Below are 22,876 nucleotides of genomic sequence, written 5' to 3'. Positions count from 1 at the left end.
TACACACACACCTCTCTCTCATATATTTTTATATATATGGCTACTAGAAAAATTGGGCAGCTTGCAGTGGTAGTATGCATCAAATTCTCACTGCTCAGCCCTGCCCCGGGCCCTGCACATGGCACTCCTGGAGCTGAGTGAAGGAATGAACGTGTCCATTCATTCATGCACAGACACAGGCCAGGTCCAAGGTCAAGCTGGAGGGGTGGGGGTGGTAGTAGCAGGCTGGGCAATACCCACAGGTGCCCTCCTGCCTGGGTGACATGCCACAGGCCAGGGTGGTTGATGCCCTGAGATCCTGGTGATTCCCACCCTAGGAAAGGCTCAGAGATGCTGGGGACCAGGTGCAGGCGTCCTGGGGAGGAGCCAGGCATAGCTGGGGACTCTGACTGGGGCTCGAAGGGCTCTGAGCATCCCAGACACCAGCAACCACATCTCAGAGCTATCCCTGCCTGCGCCTGGGGATGCCAGAGCCATCCCTGCCCACACCTGGGTTGCCAGAGCCATCCCTACCCGCACCTGGAGTGCCAGAGCCATCTGCCTGCACCTGGGGAATGCCAGGGACATGGCTGAAGAGTGGCAGGGACTCTCTATCCCATGCCCTGGCACCTGGACAGCACCTCCAAGAAGAATGAATGGCGGGGGAGAAAGTGTGTGCCCTGGAGCTGGCCGCAGTGAAGGGAGCCTCACCAGCAGGCTGTCCACCTGATGGGCACCCCTGCCATGGAGAAGATCCTGTGATCTTCCTGGAATCTCCCAGAACCCTGCGCCCTCCTCCCCACCAGGGGTTGCAGCTGCCAGCACTGGCGCTAAGGGGAGGAGCCACATCATACCTTTATCTGGGGGGCCAGCGAGTAGCAGGTGAGCTCAAACCGGACCTGATCATTCCCCTGCAATGCAGAACAGAGGGCTGTCAGGAGCCACAGGATGGGGGTTCTGGGGTCTAGGGGAGGAAGTGAGGACAAGGACAGTCCATGGCAGAGACAGAGCTGGGCAGAGCACGTACACATGTGGGGTCATGCAGTGTAGGTCACGTATGTGTGGGCATGTGGCAGGAGGGAGATGTGCACATCTGGGGACATGGCAGAGTACAGGAGAGGGCACACATGTCACGTGGGTAGGTGCAGGGCACGTCTGACCCCTTGGGGCTGGAGGCCCAGCCACTGTCAAGACCTGGGGAGCCAGGCCCTGTTCCCGCAGCCCCAGAGCTCACACTACAGTCTCTTCCTCAAGGCTCCCACGTTGCTGACCCTGCCCTGCCCAAATCAAGCTCACTTCAGGGCTGGGGCATCAGGGTGCTCGGACTCCCCCATACCCATACATTTGGGAACCCTGTCACCTCTCTGAGCCTCAGTTTCCCCATCTCTTCAATGGCTGGTTTCAGGGAGGAGGTGGAACGAGGCGACCACTGAAGGCCTTTTGCTCCACAGCTCTTCTCTGCACAGAGAGGGAAACTGAGGCCCAGAAAGGGAAAGGAACCAGTTCAAGGACACACAGCCAGGGTAGGCCCGGGAGCCAAGCCCAGGTCCCCAGCACCATGGCCACTCCCTTGGGCAGGCTGCCTCGCCTGCATCTTCTGTGGGCAAATGGAGACACCCCAACACCCCCACTGAGCCCTGAACGCTACCCCTGACACAGCTGGGACTGCCGTCCACACTGATGCCGAGGAGGAGGAGGCCGGGGTCGGCGCAGGAGCCGCCAGCCCAGCTCTATTCCCAGAGAGAAAATGGCTGCCCACGTCTCCTGCTTCCCCATGGGCTCGGCGGCCCGAAGGAAGACTTAAGCGCTGTGGAAATGACAGAGGGACCTTTTGCCTACTGTGAAAACTGCATGGGCGCAGCCAGGCAGTGGTGGGAATTACATGCTATTTTCCAGACTCTCGTCAGGTGGCACAGAATCCAGGGTTCAGCCTCTGCAGAGCTGGGAGCTGTGTGCGTGGCACAGGCCTCGGGCTGGCCTCACTCAGCCTCCAAGCGGGCCCTTTAGTGAGCACCCACTGTGTGCTGTCACTCAGAGAGGCCCAGGGCCAGGGAGATTTTTAGCCCTGTTTCATGGATGAGGAAAGTGAAGCTCAGAGAGGTGCAGCCACTTGCCCAGGGCCACACAGCAAACATGCTCATCCTAATAGTTCACACTCAGGCAGCGGGGCTAAGCTCCATGTATAATTAACTCACTGAATCCTTCGAGCAGCCCCAGAAGGCAGGTTCTGTTAGTCCCATCTTACAGATGGGGACACTGAGGTGGGGGTGGCCACATTTGCCTGTGGACCCCCGGCCGGCCCCGTTCCTGGAGCAACTAAAAGACAGCCTCGTTTTAGATGGTAAGGCACGGTCCCATGTTGCATGGCCCAGCTATGCATGGCCCAACGGCTTCATGTTTCCCCAACACAAAGACGGCTTGTGCCTCACCAGCCAGGCACGGCCGAGCTGCTGTCTGCCCATCCAGATGCTGCCATGGGGACACCCATCTGTTCAGGAGCCAGAGACTCTCAAAGAGGCCAAACAAACACTTCCTTGGTTCAAACTCTGCCCTGGTCTCAGGCAAGAGCCAAGGAGGCCAGTCCAGTCCTTCCCCTTCTGAACCCCAAGACCCCAGCACCAGGGCAGCTCCCGGCAGCTTTCCCGGGAGAAGGGGGATGTAGGGTCTCACATACGAGTGTCTGCATGCTGATATTAGTGCACACGTGTGTAAACATGCGTGTAAGCACGGGCCCACGGGGATGGGGGGGCCTGGGGTCTCCCATCTGCCCTGGGGCAGCCATACAGATGGTGCCATTTACAAAACTCTTGCTCTCCAGTCAGCCTCAGAATCGTATTTCCAGGCCCCTCTTCCAAAACTAGGGGGAGAGAGGAGCCCTGCAAGGGCCACCCCAGCTTTGGTGCAGCTCTCTGGGTGGGCAGGGGTGGGGCTGGCAGCAGGGTATGGGAGGGGAGAGTGGGGCTCAATTTCTGTACCAGGTGCCGTCTGGACGGGGTGTTGCGGGGGAGGCTGCCTCCGCCTCTGCCTCCAGGGCTGGGCTCTGGCAGTTCCTGCAAACAGGATGCCCCGATGCCCTTCCCCTCATCCCAGGCCAATGTGTGCTCCCCCCGACATTTCACTGTCACCTTCCCTGAGCCCAAAGACCCGAGGGCCTGCGCCTGGCCCGTCCCATGATGGTACACCCTGTGATGGTACCCGGGGCAGTGCTGGGTGGATACTCACGGGATGGTGGTGCTGGGTGGATACTCAGTGGGTAAACACCTGAAGGCTGGACCAGCACCTCCAAGGCCTTGGATCCCCCAGCTCCCAGCCTTCCTGGTTCCCCACTCACACCCTAGTTCTTGGAAATTGTCTCCAGAGGCTGTTGGGGGTTTCCTGGGTACTGTCATAAAGGGACACTGAGGCACAGAAGTAGGCCTTGCCTGTCAACCCCAGGAAAGAGGTGGCTGTGCCAGGTAGCACCTGCTCCGGGCATCCCTGGAGTCCGTCCCTCTTGGGTCCTCTGAGTGTGAATGCAAGGACGCCCCCAAGTCCCGAGTGGCCACAGCACTACTTCGGGGGGCTTTCTTCTCAGAACCACGCCCTGCAGGACCGGGGTGGGAAACAGGACTCCGGTGGTGCCGCCACCTCCTCCCGCCTTGGTTGGCGCCCAAGGCCTCAAACCCAAGCCTCTGGCGCCCTCTGGTGGCCATAGGGAGGAGGGGTGCACACGGCTGCGGGAGGCTGTTTCCGGCTAAATGTCGGCTGGTCTGGGCTGGGGGTCTCCGCGTGGACTTGGGAGCTACCCGAGCCAGAGCCAACCCACCCACACTCACCCACCCACCCATGCACTCCACAAGCCATGAGTGCCGCCCTACTGAACCTTAATGGTACCGCTGGAAAGACCTGAGGGCAGGACCCCTCCTAGAATTCTGATCCCCTGCCCTCGGCTTGTATGCCTCATGGGACGGGGAGCTCACGATCCAGCTCATTCCATTAAGGCAGGTGGGTCGGGAACTTTTTTTTTTTTTTTTTTGAGACAGAGTCTCGCTCTGTAGCCCAGTCCTGATCCTCTGGGTTCTCCCTCCTGTGCATTCCTTCTCTGGCACCAGCTTTGCATGGATGGCAGCACACACACCTCCCTGCCCAACAGCCCAGGCCCGCCCAATCCTCCTTGCCTGGTTTCCTACCATCCCATCACCCACAGCTGGAGTGACAGTGAAAACCAAGGCCACAGTCTGTGTGAGAAGCTCTTCCCTGTCTCTTCCCCAACATCTCGCTGGGAGAATCACTGGCCACCTCCATCCAACCAGAGACCTCCTTCCGCCCCGGGAGACCTCCTTCCGCCCCGGGAGACCTCCTTCCGCCCCCTGAGACCTCCTTCCGCCCCCTCATCAGTTGCCCTCAGGATGAAGCCAAACCTCCCGGCATGGCCTCGGCCCAGTCCTGGCCCTATTGCCTCCCCCACGGCAACAGCTCCTGCTCCACAGCCCCAGACAGACTGTCCTTCAGGGCCTCTTGGCTCTAAGCCTTTGCACAGGCTGTTCCCTCTGCCTCTCACACTCTTCCATACCATTATTCACTCCTCTAGACTCATCCTTAGCCCCTGCCTGCTGCCCCTGCAGCTCCCTGGCACAGACCCCTGGCCCTGTCCCCATTCCTCATCACACATCCGTTTTCTCTTCTTTTGCCAGGAAATGGGCTCTCTGAGGGTAGGCAATGAGCCCAATGAGTTCAGCACTGTGCCAGCGCCAGCAAGAGCCCAATCCCAGCAGACACCTAGTGCAAGCTTGCTGAACTAGTGCTCCAGTGAAGAAATGAACACTTGGACTTTCAAAGACATGACAGGTGCCATCCTGGTGGGTGGCTGTCTCCAAGGCCACCCTCAAATCAACCGTGTCTCCTCCATCATCATCTTAGCTGTGTGTGTGTCCCTGCACCACAGTGAGCCAGGACCTGTTCCCACCATCAGCACCCTGACCAGCCCGGGTCAGGGTGAGCTCCCCATCACTGGGGAGTTTCTGAGCCTTCTGACTGTGGGGTTGGTAAGCAGTCAATTCCTGTACCATGCTCTTGGCATGCTGTCCACTGACTGTAACAGCTCATGACTTGAGTCTTTATAAAAACATTGGCTGACAGTTGCCAATATTGTCAGGAATCTGGTTTCTCAAGGATCGCCTTCTGAAGGGCAGCAGGCAGGGGGTTTCCTGTCTTGCAACCCACGGGGGCCCTGCAGTCTGCACTGGGACACACGGCCCGGAGGGAAGGGGTATGGGATGGGTTGATTTGTGTTTCCACAAAATGATGGGTTCAAGTCCTAACCCCAGTCCCTCCGAAGGTGGCTTCGTTTGGTCTTGACAGAAATAACCAAGTTAAGGCTGGGCATGGTGGCTCACGCCTGTAATCCCAGTGCTTTGGGAGGCCAAGGCTGGAGGATCATTTGAGGTCAGGAGTTCAAGACCAGCCTGCCCAACATGGGGAAACCCTGTCTCTACTAAAAATACAAATATTAGCCGGGTGTGGTGGAGTACACGCCTGTAATCCCAGCTACTCAGGAGGCTGAGGCAGGGGAATTGCTTCAGTCTGGGAGGCAGAGGTTACAGTGAGCCGAGATCAAGCCACTGTACTCCAGAGGTCATTGCAGGGCCCTAATCCAAGACTGGGGTTCCTGTAGCAAGGGGCAGGTAAACAGACAAGCAGAGGAAAGAAGATGCGAAGACAGGAAGAAGACAGCTTGGGAAGACGGAGGATGGGAGTGACGCAGCCACACGCTAAGGGACACCAGAGGCCACCGGAACCTGGAGAGAGGCCTCAGCTGGAGGCTTCCTGGCACCCTCAGAGGCTGCGTGGCCCTGCCCACGCCCTTAGTGTGGACCTCAGGGCTCCAGAACCCTGAGGCAGAACAGTTCTGTGCTCTAAGCCACCAATTTGAGACATTTTGTTACCCCAGCCCTGGGAAACTAAGACAAGGCGTGACCCCCATCTTGCAAATAAAGAAACTGAGGTTCAGGAAGTGGGGAAGGGCCCTGGCTGAGGACACGCGGCGAGCCGGCAGCAGAGCTTGCCTTTGAACTCCACTCTGCCAACTCGGGCTTTTCAACACTTTCCTGTGTGTCCTCTGGGGGACTCACGCAGTGACCTTGGTCAGTGCAACCTTGGACAATGTCCCCAGACCTCAGCAGCAAGTCTGCCAAGTGGGATGACATTACTCCCACAGCAAAGGGTGGAGGTGAGGACTCAGAATGGGCATTCAGGTGCCACAGTGCATGGATCACAGGGGCGAGCGGTTACCCGTCTCACTGGGGTCTAAACAAAGCCATGCAGCCACCTTGCACCAAGTCTGCCCCTGAGGCACACCAGGAAACCGCTCGAGAGGTGCTCATCTCCTTCCCACACCCCTCCGCATCTCCCTCTGCCCGGCCCTTCCCAGGTGCCTCACCTTTCCCGTGGCGCCATGGGACACATACTTGGCCCCCTCCCGCTGGGCGATTTCCACTTGTTTGCGGGCGATGCAAGGCCTGGCGAGAGAGGTGCCCAGGAGGTAGCGGTCCTCATACAGTGCACTGGACTGGATGGCCGGCCAGATGAACTCCTCCACAAACTCCCTGCTGACATCCTCAATGAACACCTACAGGAAGAGAAGCCCGGAAGGAAGAAGTCAGCAAGGACAGGGGCCAGCTGGCATCCAGAGCCCCAGGGGCCTCAGCTAGCTGAGAACTACAAGGGGCCACCCAGGCTGTGCCTGGTACTTCTCCTTCTGCATCTGCAGTAGACATCATTCATCAACCCCAGCACACTGTACTGTTACTGTCCCTCCTGCACTCATGGCAGACATTGCTAATCAATAGCTTGTTTTTTGTTTTTTGTTTTTTTTTTTTTTGAGTTGAAGTCTCACTCTGTTGCCCAGGTTGGAGTGTGCAGTGGCTCAGTCTCGGCTCACTGCAACCTCTGTCTCCCAGGTTCAAGCGACTCCCCTGCCTCAGCCTCCTGAGTAGCTGGGATTACAGGCATGTGCCACTATGCCCTGCTAATTTTTGTATTTTTGGTAGAGATGGGGTTTCACCATGTTGGCCAGGTTGCTCTCGAACTCCTGACCTCAGGTGATCCACCTGCCTCAGCCTCTCAAAGTGCTGGGATTACAGGCGTGAGCCACCGCGGCCAGCCTGCTCATCAATCCTGATGCACTATTCTGTGAAACTGGATGTGGCTTCTAAATCCGCCCCAACAAGATGAGACTTAGTTGTCACCTAAGATCTCACAGCAGTAGTTCCCAACCAGAGATGGTTTTGTCCCTATGGGAAGTGGGAGTAGGGGAGGCATCTGGAAATATCTGGATATATTTTTGGTTGCCACAACTGCCAGGTCAGGGTTGGGGGTAATTCTGGCAGCTAGTGGGTAAAGGCTAGGGATGCTGCTAAAATCCTCCCGTGCACAGGACGGCCAGCCACATGGAAACAGTGCCAAGACTGAGAAACCCCAATCTAGAGGAATAGTTATTGAAATGTAGACCCCCAGGCGTTCCCAGTGACTTTTCAGGTAGATGCTGAGTGAAATTTTTTTTTTTTTTGAGACAGGGTCTTTCTCTGTCACCCAGACTGGAGTGCAGTGATGTGATCCTAGCTCACTGCAGCCTCAACCTCCTGGGTTCAAGCAATCCTCCCACCTCAGCCTGGGACTACAGGCATGTGCTACCATGCCCGGCTAAATATTTTATTTTTTGTGGAGATGGGGTCTCACTATGTTGCCCAGTTTTCTTCATAGACTTCAATAAAACAAGGGATCACATAGCAAGGAGGCCCTGGGAGGCTAAAAGAGAAAAAGAAACAAGCCAACAAAAAACAGGTTAATGCAGAAAACCACTACAAGAGTCCATCTGTTTTCTGTTAAGCCAGACATTAAAGAGATTTGCAAAAATGGAAGCCAATAAGATTCTTACTAAAATTTTTTGTTTGAGAAAATAGTCATTTTTCATAAGCATAATGTTACTTATGTTAACATGTACTGTTTATTTAAAAAATTTCAGCTTTTATTTCTAATATGATAAATATCAACAGACATTATCCACAAAAGTTCTCTAAGGCCTTCAATAATTTTTTTTTTTTTTGAAATGGACTCTCACTCTGTCATCCAGACTGGAGTGCAGAGGTGCAATCTTGGCTCATTGCAACCTCTGCCTTCCAGGTTCCTCCTGCCTCAGCCTCCCAAGTGGCTGGGACTACAGGCATGTGGGGTTTCCCTACTAAAGAAACCAGGCTGGTTGGCCAGGCTGATCTCGAGCTCCTGACCTCAAGACATCTGCCCACTTCAGCCTCCCAAAGTGCTAGGATTACAAGCGTGAGCCACTGCACCCAGCCAAGCCCTTCAATAATTTTTAAGAGCCGAGAAATTCTTAGTACTGCTTTTGCAACTTCCTGTGTCTATAATTATTTTGAAAAAATCCTTTTAAAAAAATGAAATAAAAGGCAAAGAAAAGAAAGCAATTGGGACTAAGGATATATAAAAAACATTAGGATAAGTGTGTTTTGTTTGTTTGTTTGGTTGGTTGGTTTTTTTTTTCTTTGAGACGGAGTTTCGCTGTTGTTGCCCAGGCTGGAGTGAAATGGTGTGATTTCGGCTCACTGCAACCTCTGCCTCCCAGGTTCAAGTGATTCTCCTGCCTCAGCCTCCCAAGTAGCTGGGATTACGGCACCCACCATCACGCCCAGCTAACTTTTGTATTTTTAGTAGAGACGGGGTTTCACCATGTTGGCTAGGCTGGGCTTGAACTCCTGACCTAAGGTGATCCACCCGCCTCGGCCTCTCAAAGTGCTGGGATTACAGGCATGAGCCACTGCTCCTGGCCCATCCTAATGTTATATGCAATAAAATAAATATGGAAAAACTCCATGTAAATTAGAGTGTAGAGGGTTCCCAAGACCCAAAGGTTTGAGAACTGCTCATTTAGAGTAAAGGACAAAAGCCGAAGCTGTGCACAAAGCCCTGCTTCTGCGCTGCTGAAAGTGCACTTGAATCTTCAACACTCAGGGCTCTTTCTCCCCATCCTGGGCTACTGCTCAGACAACCCCTCTCCTCCAATCTTCAACACTCAGAGCTCTTTCTCCCCTTCCTGGGCTACTGCTCGGACAACCCCTCTTCTCTCCAGCACTTGGGAGACACAGAACCAAGGAGGGACATTCTAGTTCCAGTCCTGTGGCCAGTAGGTGACTTGGAACTGGGGCATCCACTCCCTCATTTTAACATGCTAATTTTAACATGTCCATTTTAACATGCTAATTACCCTGGCAACCCTGCAGAAGCACCCCACAGAGGGGATCAGTTCTGACCCGGCAGGTGGGCTGGTGGTCTTGCACATCATCCCTGTTATGTCCCCTGCTCACTCCCCCAAATGAAGGGGCACAAGTGGCAAGGGCTTCTCCATGCGGAGTGAGCACATGTGAGCAGGGGTCCTGATGACCCTGTTCACCATATATGCCCCGTATGGGACAGGGGTCTGCCTGCCACATGCCTGGATTCACAATCAATGCACCAGACTCAATGAGTTTTCTGATTCTGTTGAATGAATGGAAGAATGGGTAGACAGAGAGATAAAAGAGGGAAGGATATGTAGGGGGATGATGGACAGATGGATGGATGATGGACGACAGTTGGATGGATGGATGAATGGATAGATGGAAAAATGGTGGATGGATGAAGGATGGAGGGATGGATGGATGGGGGATGGATAGACGAATGGCTACCTGTCTGGATGAATAGATGGATAGAAAATGGAGGGATTGGGCCGGGCGCGGTGGCTCAAGCCTGTAATCCCAGTACTTTGGGAGGCCGAGACGGGTGGATCACGAGGTCAGGAGATCCAGACCATCCTGGCGAACACGGTGAAACCCCGTCTCTACTAAAAAATACAAAAAACTAGCCGGGAGAGGTGGCGGGGCCTGTAGTCCCAGCTACTTGGGAGGTGAGACAGGAAAATGACGTAAACCCGGGAGGCGGAGCTTGCAGTGAGCTGAGATCTGGCCACTACACTCCAGCCTGGGCGACAGAGCGAGACTCCGTCTCAAAAAAAAAAAAGAAAAAAAAAAAGAAAGTGGAGGGATTAATGACAGATGGATATGTGGATGGATGGATGGATAGTGGAATGGATGGATGGATGATGGATGGATGACTGGGTAGATGATGGATGGATGAATGGATGATGCATGGAAGGATGATGAATGGTGGATGGATGGATGGATGATGGATGAATAAATGGATGATGGATGGATAGATGGATGATGGATGAATGGATGATGGGTGAATGGATGGGTGGATGGATGGATGATGGATGAATGGATGGATGATGGATGGATAGATGGATGATGGATGGATGGATGGATGGGTGGATGGATGATGTGTGAATGGATGGATGGACTATGGATGAATGGATGGATGGATATGGGTGGATGGTAATGGATGATGAATAGTGATGGATGGTGATGGTGATGATTGTGGATGGATGTGGATGATGGTGGATGATGGTGGGATGATGGATGAAAGGATGGATGGATGGATGGTGGAATGGTGGATGGTGGGTGGATGCATGGAGATGGATGAATGGATGGATGGATGGATGGACAGATGGAGGATGGATGATGGGTAATGGATGGACGGGTGATGGATGATGTGAGACTTGGGTAGATGGATGGATGGGGTATGTTGAACGATGTATGATGATAATGGATGAATGAAATGGATGATGAATGGGTAGAATGGGATGATGGATGGATGGTGGGATGGATGGATAGCAATGGAGGGATGAATGGTGGATGGATATGTGGATGAGTGGATAAACAGAGATAAAAGAGGGTGAGTGGGTGCATAGATGGACAGAGAGATAAAAGAGAAGGGAAGGTAGGTGGGTGGGGAAGAGACACTCCACCTGCATGGGAAGGTGAGTGGGTGGAAGAGGGCCTGGGGGAGGCAGAAAAACAAGAGTATTCACACACCTGAGAGCAGATCTCATACTCTTAGAAGCAAGAAGACACATTGGAAGGGATGGGATCCCTGGAGCAGAAGCATCCACCACTGTCCCTCCACATCACTGCCCCACTCCCAGCCCAAACCCCCGCCTCCCACCTGGTACCTTTTTGGCCCCAAGCTTCAGTGCCTTCTTCCTGGCTTCCTCGAAGTCTTCCTTCTGGCCAATGTTGGCCTGAGGAGCAGAAGCAGAGAGGTCCTATCAGCGCCTGTGGGGAGCCCTGGGTTCGCACCGTCCACATACAGCAGCCCCCCATCCCCTGCTACACAGACAGCTTCCATTCCATGGCCAAGTCACAGTAAGAAGGAAAAAGGACAAAGTCCAAGGCTTGGAGAGGTGAGATTCTTCCAGGAGGTGAGATAGGGAGCTGGATTGCAACGTGGTGCTGGCCGGCGGCTTCCGTGGGTTGGAGCACTGGCTGAGCCTGGCCCCGGCCACACAGGCTGCAGTCATTGCTGGAAGGTCTGGGGTCCTCCTGAAACTTATCTGTCTTTTCCAGAAAACTCTTTCTCGGCCAGTGCAAAGATTAGCTTGTCAGGGCCTTCCTAGCCTCCAGCTCTCCTCCCCAGTCAAAGACTGGGCCATCCTAAGGCAGCTGAAGAGGCGGGAGGCAGAGAAGCCTGTGCTCAGGAACTTCCAGCTCTGTCCGTGCGGCTGGTGCCCTGACCTCGGGGTCTGACGGCCCCTGTCTAGACACTGCCATGCTTCCTGCTGCCTGGACTCTGGCCTGCTGCCCAGATCCTGGCCTCAGCCCTCGCGCCCTTTATTCTGCTCACCAAACACTGGAATGTTGCCAAAGCCCAGCTGCAGGTGCTTCTCTGAATCACATTCTGCTTTTAAATCCCACAGGTGGTAGCCCAGGGCTCTATACGGCCAGCTCCTGCTCGGATTGCCCCGCTGTGCTGCCTACAGTGAGATGGATACACCCTGGGCTCTTTGCAGCCTCTCAAAGCTGTGCTCTCACCCACCAGGTGACTGTGAGCTAAGTATTTCTTCCCCTGGGCCTCACTTTCCCCAACCTGAATGACAAGGGCATTGGGTGCGGTTAGACACGCCGATATGCCAGCAAACAAGTCACTTTTGGCAAGAGCTAAGTTTTGTCTGTCCAGAAACCCAGCCTCACTTCCTCTGGAAACAGAACCTTCTTTCCTGGGTGGACCACATTCCACAGGGATGGAGAGAAACAAATCCTGCCCATTGTAGGAGCAGGCTCATGGCCCAAACCTCGCACCCTATGATGCAGTCGTAGTGACTAATGCACAGTGGGTTCCCATGGGCCCTACTGGGAGTAAGCCTTCCTTTTTGGGAAAGGTGGGCTATGAAGGTGACCATGAACCTTGCCTGCCCTTTGGAGAGGCCAAGAATGAAGCCAAGTAGAGTTGGAGACGGATCTTAGAAGCACCTGGATCCAGCCCTGCCTGAAGCCATCCTACCCCTGGACTTCTCCATTATGTGAGCCAAGAATTGTCTTTTCCCTTTCCTTTTCGCATAAGTTGGTTTGAGTTGAGTTTCTAAAATTTACACCCAACAGTCCTGAATGGCACAGTCACACAGATAAGGACTCAGAGCTGTGGCCAGGTTCAGTCGGACAGGAGCTGGTTTGAGAGGGATGACTCCTTTGGGCCCTGGATAGGGAAGTGACATCACACATAAGCCATTACCCGTGACCTATTTCCCATCCCAGAACCAGGGGACCCCCAGCGTCCTTCCAGCTCGGGTTTCCACAATCTTTGCGGAATTACTGCAGGCTGACAGCGTCCTCTGGAGATGGGAAGATGGTGTGCCTTCCCAGGGCTGGCAGCAGGTCCCAGCCCACCGTCTCTCTGCAAGCAGGCTGACCAGCAGCACTGCCAAGGTCACTGCTGTGCCCTCCCCGCGCCCCCATCACCTGGCTCTGGAAGGCATCTCGAGGATGGCTGATTTGCATATAGAGAAAGTGAGGCAGTACAACGAGAAGCTATTTTCCTAGTTCCAGTTCAAGACAGGCTTAGAGAGAAGAGGCCAGGCTTGAATGAGTGACGGTGAGCAGACAGGCTGACAACCCGGACAGAGGCTGGCAGGGGGCAGACAGAACAGGCTGTGGGACACGCAGGAAGACAGACACCCAGGTCGCTCCCTCACCAGATAGGCAATGACGTCATAGCCTTTTTCCTTCAGCCACACGAGGATGCACGAGGTGTCCAGGCCGCCACTGTAGGCCAGAACCACGGAGCCTTTGCTGGACATAGTGTCTGGTGGGAGTCGAGGAAGAACCTGAGTGACCCTGAGACAGCTAGTGCCCCCCGCCAGCCCCTGCAGATGGCCCCACCCCAGCCTTGGCCCTGGACAGCCTTGTCTCCCCGGCAAGCTGCCACTGGAGGTCGGGAACAGGATGTTCACCTTCAGCGCCTGCCACCCCTGGGGACCCTGACCTTGCACAGTCTGCACACACCCCCACGGACCACGCTGGGGCCTGGGAATGCTGACTGCCGTCCTAGGCTGGCCAGGGAGTGGCATCTCTTGGACCTGACACCCCAGCAGGGAGGTAAGGCGGCTGAAGCTGAGCAGTTTGGCCCAAGGCCAGGATGTGAAGAATGCACGCAGGCAGGAGATGTGGGAGGGGCCTTGGCTCTGAGCCTCTGGCAGCTGACACATCCCCCATCAGAACTGCTCCTTGCCAAGCACTGGCAGGGCCCTGGGAGCCTCAGCTGGATCTCCCTGTGCCCCTGAGCCCCCAGTACAACCCCATGAAGTAGGAGTCGTCATCCCTACTGGGGAGGCAGACAGCAGGGCTCAGAGAGGTCAGTGGTAGGCTCAGGGTCACAGAGGGCACACGAATCCGTGCTTCCCCAGTGTGCAGTGCTGCCACCCACCTGCAGGTGGAGCAGGATGCTGTGGGGCAGGTGCCCAGCCCCAGTCCCTCTCCTACCTGGAACCCCATGGAACCTTCACTGGTTGGAATTTTAGACATGGTGTCTCTCCAAATGTGAGCACCTCTGAATTCAACTCTGCCAATGCCCAGTTTGGAGCGACTCAGAGACCAACTCCCCCAGTGTGCAGGGAGAGAAACTGAGGCCCAGGGAGGGAAGGCGATAGATAGGCAGAGGCCTAAAACCTCTGCAACCAGCGGCCCTTCCCGGGAGGGGGACAGATGGGGCCCTCTGCAGCCAGGCCCTAAGTGCCTGCGGTCTCCCATCCTGCCCCACCCTCCGCCACAATGAAGCGTCCTGAAGGCACCACGGCCTCCTGTCTCCTGGTCTTTGCAGCCATGCTTCTTCCCCGAGGGCTCTCCCTGAATCCTGGGCTGCCCTTGGGCTCACTCTGCCTCCCCCACATGCCTCCTGTGGTCCTGGGCTTGGGTGCCTTTACTGTGTCCAATGTGCTGAATAGGAAACCAGGGTTAGAGAGACGAGGTCACGTGCCCTAGGTCATCCGATCAACAAGCAGCAGGGGCAGATGTGGGCCCAGGCCCCCTGGTTCCAGCCTCTGTGGACACCTGGCCCTAGCATCCCACGTTTCCTGAATGTACAGGGCATGTTTGCTGTGCATGGGAATGTTTCCAGCTGAGTCTGACCAACGTCACAAGGTCAGAGTCACTCGGGGTCTTTATTAGACACTACTGGGGAAGTGGAGCCCCGAAGGCTCACCCGGCCATCACCATTGCAGTGATGCAGGCATCGCTATCCTGAGCACTGTCCGTGTGCCTGGAAGCTCAGGGAGAGGAAGTGGCTCTCCCAAGCCTCCCGGCCTGTGCCGCAATGCGCAGCCGTGTAGCCAGGTGGACTTTGGAGCCCCGTCACATGAGTATTCAGTCCCGTCATGTTGCGCGGTGCCACCCGCCAGTCAGCCGGGGCTCACACGCCTGTGCTGCCCTTTGGACTTAGAAGGGGAAACACCTCACGGGCCACACAGCTGGGGGAGAGGAGGTGGTTCTGGTCGGTGCCCACAATGTCCCTACTGGGCATCCAACCCCCTGTCCCCGAGTTGCCGGTGACTCAGCAGGCCCTGACCCTGGAGCCAGCAGGTGGTATCCATGGCAACTGCAGCCAGGCAATTGGCCACGCAGGATGGAGGGAAGGAGGGAGAAAGGGAGGCAGGGAGGGCTTAAGGTGGGCAGTACCTGGGATTGAAGGCGTGAGTTCCTAGTGTCTGGAATCTGTCTTCACCGTGCAGTGAACCACTCTGCAAAAGCAAAGCTACTCAGCTGCCTGCAAGCAGCCCGGGCCATCCCAGAGGCCGTAAACCTTACCTTCCAGCCACCCAATCTCCTGTGAGCAGCCTCACTGAGCGGGGGAAGCCCAGGAGCCCCAGAGCCACCTGTCCTGCCCCCTGCCCCCTGCCCCAGAAGGCATTCAGGAAATGCGTGCAAGCTTAACCCTGTTTGTGCGTGATGGCGTGGGTGGTGTGGTTGGGTTGGGGGAAATTCTGTTGTATGTTTTAAAACAGCTCTCTTGAGGTCTACTTGACAGATCATAAATTGCATTTTTTTAATATCAGATGGGTAATGAGCCAACACCATAACAAAGTTTGAGGGTGGCACCTCGCAAACACACGAGAATACCCAATCAGCACACTCATGAGCTACAAAAATAATCGCATAGTTTTTGGTGTCCAATTTAGCAAGTTTCGGCCTGCGGATGCGCCTGTGACACCAACTCCACAATCAAGGGAATGGACATGTCCGTCTTAGGCCGACCCCTTCCATTTGGGGTTCTTTTCATTTTAGAGGCAGGACAACTGAGGCTTGGGCTAAGGAACTTTGCCCTGCGTCTTGTTTGAGTCAGGACTCAAACTCATGTCGGCTCAGCTCCTTAACCCACTGCTCGCAGGTACGAGACCACCACCCCTCTCGGGCAGACTCAAGGAAGGGAAGTCCTGGGCAAGTGTGATCTGATGATGCTGGCCCAAGATTCACCCAGTTCTGAGAGTCACCCCTCCTCCTGCCCCCTCCCAGAGGCACCTGGAGCCAAGAGGGTAGGCACGGGGGGGGGGGGGGGGGGGGGGGGTGGGCAGCTCTGCAGAAACACCTGCATCGCCTCAGTGACCCGCCATGCCTCCTGCCTATCAGAGCTCTATCCTCCTTCCTTTTTTTTTTTTTTTTCTCAGACAGGGTCTCATTCTGTCACCTAGACTGGAGTGCAGTGATGCAATCTCAGCTCACCACAGCCTCGACCTCCTGGGCTCAAGGGATCCTTCCACCCCAGATCAGTGCCACTAGCCGCAAGTAGCTGGGACTACAGGCACATGCCACCACACCTGCCTCATTTTTGTATTTTTTGTAGAGATCGGGTTTCACCACCTTGCCCAGGCTAGTCTTGAACTCCTGGACTCAAACGATCTGCCTGCCTCAGCCTCTCAAAGTGCTGGGATTCCAGGCATGGGCCACCACATCCGGCCATCATGCTGTAATCTAACTGCCCTCTCCCCCACTACGAGCTCCATGGAAACAGGGACCATCTCCCAGATGCCTGTGGCAGGCACTTAGAACAATGCTGCTAGTTCCACTCTCTGGAGGTCAGCTCCTCACTGCAAAAAGAGGGCTGGGGTGCCCCGAAGCTGCGGAGTCCTATACACGCTCTCATGGCCGAGCACGGTGGCTCACGCCTGTAATCCAAGCACTTTGGACGGCCGAGGTGGGTGGATCACTTGAGGTCAGGAGTTCCAGACCAGCCTGGCCAACATGGCAAAACCCCATTTCTACTAAAAATACAAAAATTAGCTGAGTGTGGTGGTGGGCACCTATAGTCCCAGCTACTCGGGAGGCTGAGGTATAAGAATCACTTGAACCCGGGAGGTAAAGGTTGCAGTGAGCCAAGATCGTGCCACCACACTCCAGCCTGGGTGACAGAGTGAAACTCTGTCTTAAATAAACAAAATGAAACCAGTGAGCCCCTCCTGCCTGCCAGGCTGTATCTGGGCAGGTATGGGCTCTAGCGAGGCCCTCAGGCTCTGGGGCTTGGTATTGTGAAGCAATGCATGGACTTGGCGTGTGTACCTGAGACTGTGTGTGTGTGTGTGTGTGTGTGTGTGTGTACTCACCCAGGGGTGTGTACCTGAGAGTACACAATGTGTGTGCTTGCATGCATGTTTGTAATGTGTTTGGGCTTGCACATGTGTGCCTGTGTGCATGCACATGTGTGTGGGTGTTGGGGCCTGTGTATGCATGCAGAGAAATGAGCTGGGCAGATGGGCTTGGGAAAATGATGTAATCAGACAGCAGCGTTGCTCCTGCCCTCCCAGCAGCGGGTGGGGCACCCTCCTCCCTCAGCCTCAGCAGGTCCCTAAGCTGCATTTGCAGCCCAAGGCAAAAACTAAATGAAGCTTGATGTCAGGGAGGAAGTGACAGGGAGAGAAGGAATGGCAGCTGCAATCCAGTGAGTGCTCACTCCAGGCATAGCACACAGGTCAAGTCCACCAGACATGGGTTTGAGTGGCTCCAGCTCTCTAGCATAACTGCTCAGCTGCAAAATGGGGGTTCGAACAGCCTGCTCCCCACAGGGCGACTGTAAGGATTTGGTGAGATGCTGGGGGAAGGAGCCCAGAGCTGGGCACCAAGCATGTGTCCACTAAGCTCTGTGCACCACTGTCATGGCTGACCTCAGCCAAGTTCCTGGCTTGCTAAGCCTCAATTTCCCCATCTGTACAACCTAACAGCCCTCTGGGTTCTGACCCTCCCGGACATTGAGCTTTCTTCCTGGGAGCTGCGCCTGGCAGGCAGATCCTGGCTGAGTTCAGCCTCCCTTAGTCCCAGCTCCACCCCCACCACATCCCCCAGAAAGGGCCACAGCAGGTTTTTCCAGCTCCTTGGCAAATGCCCACTGCCCTCCAGCCCTCCTTCACCAGAAGAGACACCTGGGAGGAGGGAAGGTGGCCTTGCATCAAGGTACCAGAGCTACCTGGCTTTCATTGGGATGGCGTTCTCTGTGGCCCCAGCCACAGCCATCTGTTCAGCTTCCAGCAAGCAGGCCAGCCTGGGCGCCCGCTTGACACTAAGGAAAACTCGTGCTGCTTGAAAACGTCAGAGCTGGAATGACAACAAGAGCAGCTACTATGTTCAGAGTCACAGGTGCGTCATCTTAAGGTGGAGACTACCATTGCCACCTATTTACAGAGGTAGAGGCAGAGGCTAAGCGGCTCGCCGAAGTCACAGGCTAGTGGCTTCAAACCCAGCCTGACTACAGGCCACTTGCTCTTCCCTGCACTCGGCCCTTCTCTCCCTGGCTCCTAGGAGACCTGGATCTTCTCCCCTTTGCTCTACACACCTTCCAGAAAACCAGTCCCCCAGTGCCTCATGGTCAACCTGCCCACTATTCGTCCGGAGAGCCTGTGTGCTACAGCTCAGGCCTACTGCCCCGTGGAAGGTTCCCCTGCAACCCCTCTCTGACATTCTAACTCAGCTGAGCTCGGTTTGTCTTTGGTGACGGAGGAAGGGCACATTCTTCATTCACTCAACTCATATCAAAGTGCCTGTGGGTGCCTGGTCTCCCCCAATTCTGGGGAGGGAGCCACGCCCTGGAAGATCAACTTTGCCCAAAGCTACATCAGAAAACAGAGCCTTAGACTCTGAATTCCAGCGAAGTTACCTCTTTCTACATGGGTGCCCGGTGCCCACAGGCAAACCACTGACTTCAGGGGCTGTGTACTCAGTGCTCAAATGAGGCATCTGGTTGACCTGGCTGGCCTTCCAGCACCCACAGGCCAAAGATGAGATGGGCCCGGGTTGGGAGGGGGAAGTGCATGTGCAGCAGGCAGTTCTGGACCTGGCTCCACCCCAAAGCTCCTGGGGCCCTGGGCCTGCTTCCCAAGCAAGGAGACTGCTGAGAGTGGGACCTCCCCTTCCCTCTTACCATGTGCCTGCCCTTGCCCAGGCGCTCAGCAGGCAGGAGTCACTATTCATTCACTTGATCCACCCACACAGAGCAGAACCAGAATTACTCCTCAGCATGGTGCACAGATGGCCCCTCCAGGACAGCTCCCCACCCCAGGCCCTGGGCCAAAGGGGTCTGGGAGGGAGAGGGAGTTTGGAAAGGAGACTCCTCCAGTTCCTGCTCCTAGCCAAGCTTCCCAGTCTGTGTGGCTGCTTCTCCCTCCTTCTCATCAGAACCTAACCCCAGGCACAGTTATTGTGCAATTGGACCCAGGCCCAGCGCCCAACAGTCTATACAGAACCCTTAGCAGCCTCACCCTATCTGCCTATGTTTCCTGAGCCCTCAGCCCCAGCCAGCTCTAACAGACTGAAGTTTGGGGGCCAGGCGCCTTGGGTGGCTCAAGCCTGTAATCCCAGCAATTTAGGAGGCCAGAGGGAGGAGGATCGCTTGAGCCCTGGAGCTCGAGGCCAGCCTGGGCGACATGATGAGTCCACATCTCTGATAAATTTTTAGAAAGAAAAGAAAATGAAAGGGAAGCTTGGGAATCTGGAGGCTGAGCCAAGGCCTCACCAGCTCTCCCCATCACCGGGTGTGTGCTTGCTGGGAGCCGGAGGATCAAAGCCCAGGTCCCCTAGCTCTTGATCTGCCCCTGGGGAGAGAACAGGTCTGTTCCTGCCGTGAGACCTGCAGCCTGACCCGGCTGCTTGGGAGTGGACTCTCCACTTCTCAGAGAATACTGAGGCCAGGCCAGCCCTCCTCAGGAACAGCCCTGGCGGACTGGGAGAGGAGTTTCCTCTCTTTCACAATGACCCTGCCTCCCTGGAGGGCGCAGTCGCCGAGGGGCCAAAGGCAACAGCAGCCCGGATAGAGGATATTCCTGGTACCGCCCCTCCCACAGAGCCCAGTCCAGGCCAGCAGGAAACCCGCCGCGAGGCCGCGAGACTGCCAGCCCCACCGGGGAGAGCCCACCGGGTGCCGCCCCCTGCAGGGAAGGGAGCCAGGGCCACCATGCCCATCTGTCCAGGGTAAACTGAGGCTGCGGGGAAAGCGATACGTCCAAGCCCCAGAGGGGCTGGAATCCTGGTGTTGCGCAGAGAAATAGAGGTGGAGACAGACGGCGAGTCGGAGAGAGGGAGAGAGAATCGGGAGCCCCCCACACGCTCCGGACTCCCCAGTTCTCCATGTGGGGGCTTCACGACACAGAGGAAGCCGGATCCGCGAAGGAGTCCTGAAGGAACCCGGCTGCCCAGGGAACAAATAACCAGACCCGCTCCTCGGACCCGGGGACTCACGTCCCCCCGCGTCCCCCAGCCTCCAGGAACCTGGGATCCGACGCCAGGCGTCTGAGCATCGGGAGCCTCTTCCCTCCTGCCTGGGTCCCAGTCCCCGGCGAGTGGCGATCGGGGGTCCGCCCTCTGCCTCCGCGGGCCCCGGGACGCGCGTCTCCTCCGCCTCCTTGGCTGCGCCCGGGAAGGGGGCGCCCTAGGCTAGGGAGTGGGCAGCGAGAGGGGCCGAGGGCTCCTTACCGTGCTCGGGCAGCGGTGGCAGACGGCAGAGCAGGGCCGGCAGGGGTGCTCATACCAGGTTATAAGCACAGGGCCCGGGGGGCAGGGCCGGCGACCGGGGACACGTGGGGGGAACGCGCGCCACAGACCCCGCCCCCGGGCCCGGCCCCCGCCTGGAGCCGCTCAGGGTTTACGGCCACCTGCAGATGGGCGGGGTCCGCCTCCCCCGGCCTCGTCCCCACCTCCACCCGCCTCCCACCAGGTCCCCGCCCTGGCCCGGCGCCGGCTTACCCTCCCAGGGGCGCGCCGGCGGGGGTGCAGGCGGCTCGCGGCTCCTGGCCCTGGCCCGCGGGCTGGCGGCGCCAAGGCGGCAGTGGCTGCGACTCATGTAACTCAGGGGCGGGGGGTGGCCGCAGCCGTCCTTCGAGAGACTTGCCTCTTGGCCCTGGGGAAGCGTTCAAACCCTTCGAGGTGGAAGCGGGGATAAAAGTTCCACTGGCGCAGAGAGCTTCGTGCTCACTTCTATCGGGCGGGTGCCGGCAGCCCGGGCCTTCTGCAGCTCCCAGAGCCCCTCTCCCCACCGTAGCCCCCGGGAGCCGAGTAAGGATGAGAAACCCTAAGGTGAGCCAGCGCTGGAAGGCCCGGCTTTCATCCCTCAGGCCAGGGCTGGTTGCTGGCTGTCTTCTCAGAGTCTGGCACCTGCCCAGACTCCAGAGGGCACCCAGTAAGCAGTGAGTAAAAGACTGTCTGGCTGCGAACCCACTGGACAGGAGGGAAGGTTGAGGTTCAGAGAGGTGAAGTCTCTTGCTTGTAAAAAGCAGCTGGGAGTTGTGACCCCAGGCCCGCCTTCAAAAACTTCTCTACATCAGGAGTTTCCCAGTTTGGTCTCCTGGCTCCAAAGCCCTGATCACCGCAACCACAGCCCCAGTAAAACAGCAGGTCCCGGGACCCCATCCAACGCAGTTGTTCCATAGTGAGCCCTGACCCCAGAGGGGAGGACTCCTGGTCCTCAGCCGGCTCTGCACCTGGGGGAGGTGGGAGCCCCAAGCCTTGCCCAGCTGCTACCCTGGAGTCAGCACTCCTTTTAACCACCATCCACTCTCAGCCCCTCTGCCAGCCGGCCCCCACCACCGCCTCAAGCCCATGGCCAGCAAAAATAGCTGCGAGTCCTTCGAGAAGGAGAAAAGGATCAAACCAATTCACAAACAAAGCCACAGCTCTATTCTCTCTTAAGCTAAACCTGGGATGTGGCCCTTGATGGCAAAGGGGCCCCGGGTGAGCCACAGTGGGGCTGGGTGTACATAGATGGCTTGAGGCCCCTTCCAGCTAGGAGGCGGAATCACAACTGGCCCCCCTCGGCCCTCTCACAGGACCAGCTGGGGGCCTCATGGCGTCTCTGGGCCTTCCACACTAGCAGGAGGCAAGTGAGGAATGTCCACAAAATGACATCCTTGCAGCAGCTGTGTGGCCTTGGGGCGGTCACTCCCCACAGCGCCTGTTTTCTCATTGGGAGGGCCACTCTGGAGAGAGCAAGTATTCTGTTTTCATCTTCACGATTACCCTGTGTGAAGTACCTGTGACTCTTATTCCCATGGTAACCTGCCACACAGAGAGACGGTGTATCTTTCCCAAGTCCACACAGCATGTGAGTGGCAGAGTGGAGCCAGAATCCAGTGTCTGAAGCTCTGGCCCAAACCCTCTGCTCTAGCTCCAGTGTGAGCTGAACTGAAGTCACAGTCCCAGGGTCACAGGCTGCTGGGACCTTTACTCCCTGCCTCAGAAATTGTTCCAGCCTAGGGGACAGACCCTTCCTAACGTACAGGCACCAGTGACATGAGGGGCAGTGAGGTCACAGCTCTCCTGAGAAGAAAACAGGGGCCCAAACTGCCAGCAGCAACCCCCGCCCCCCCACCGCCCTCCTGCCACCAACAGCGGGGTGAGTGGTTGCCCAGAGGCAGAGACCAAGGTGAGGGAGGACTGGCCAGCTTCTGAATGAGCTGCATTCTACCTGGACCCCTCCATCGGCCAGGTGGACCTTCAATCCTGCCCTGGCCCTCACCCTGCAGAGCAGAGCTGGGGGCCAAGGTGCGGCGTGGCCCAAAGGGATTCCCCCACCTGAGGCTGGGGCACCATGGCCTTGTCTTTCTTCCTACCCCCTGCCCATACCCAGGTCAGGGGTCCTCCAGGAGTCTTTGCACTTTCTAGGTAAGCGTTCTTGGTGGCATTCCTAAAAACAAAGCAGCACCTAGGCCTGAGCAGGTGGAGAAACAAAGGTACTGGGATCTGAGGCACTCAGACATTCTTCTTTTTTTTTTTTTTTTTTAATTTGGAGTCTTGCTCTGTCACCCAGGCTGGAGTACAGTGGCACCATCACTGCAACCTCTGCCTCCCAGGTTCAAGCGATTCTCCTGCCTCAGCCTCCTGAATAGCTGGGACTACAGGCCCGCCACCACACCAGGCTAATTTTTGTATTTTAAGTAGAGACGGGTTTCACCATGTTGGCCAGGCTGGTCTTGAACTCCTGACCTCAGGTGATCGACCCACTGCAGCCT

General features: G+C 56.5%; 1 protein-coding gene across 2 annotated transcripts in view; it reads right to left on the bottom strand.

Moving 5' to 3' along the window:
• ASS1 (argininosuccinate synthase 1) overlaps positions 1-20,635 on the bottom strand; it is a 57,587-nt gene extending 36,952 nt beyond the window's left edge. The window contains exons 1-6 of one of the 2 annotated variants that reach the window (XM_017848331.1): positions 20,346-20,635; positions 15,072-15,133; positions 13,094-13,203; positions 11,078-11,146; positions 6,398-6,586; positions 834-890 (exon numbers count right to left, since the gene is read on the bottom strand). In XM_017848331.1, coding sequence (XP_017703820.1) covers positions 834-890; positions 6,398-6,586; positions 11,078-11,146; positions 13,094-13,198 — 420 coding nt within the window. In that variant the 5' untranslated portion in view covers positions 13,199-13,203; positions 15,072-15,133; positions 20,346-20,635. The remainder of the gene's footprint in view (positions 1-833; positions 891-6,397; positions 6,587-11,077; positions 11,147-13,093; positions 13,204-15,071; positions 15,134-20,345) is intronic. The other variant, XM_017848332.1, reaches the window with a different exon arrangement.
• Positions 20,636-22,876: the final 2,241 nt, after the last annotated feature.

The sequence above is a fragment of the Rhinopithecus bieti genome, unplaced genomic scaffold (genome assembly GCF_001698545.2).
Source record: "Rhinopithecus bieti isolate Rb0 unplaced genomic scaffold, ASM169854v2 scaffold_29388, whole genome shotgun sequence".
NCBI lineage: Eukaryota > Metazoa > Chordata > Mammalia > Primates > Cercopithecidae > Rhinopithecus > Rhinopithecus bieti.
This window is presented reverse-complemented; position numbering and strand designations above follow the sequence as displayed.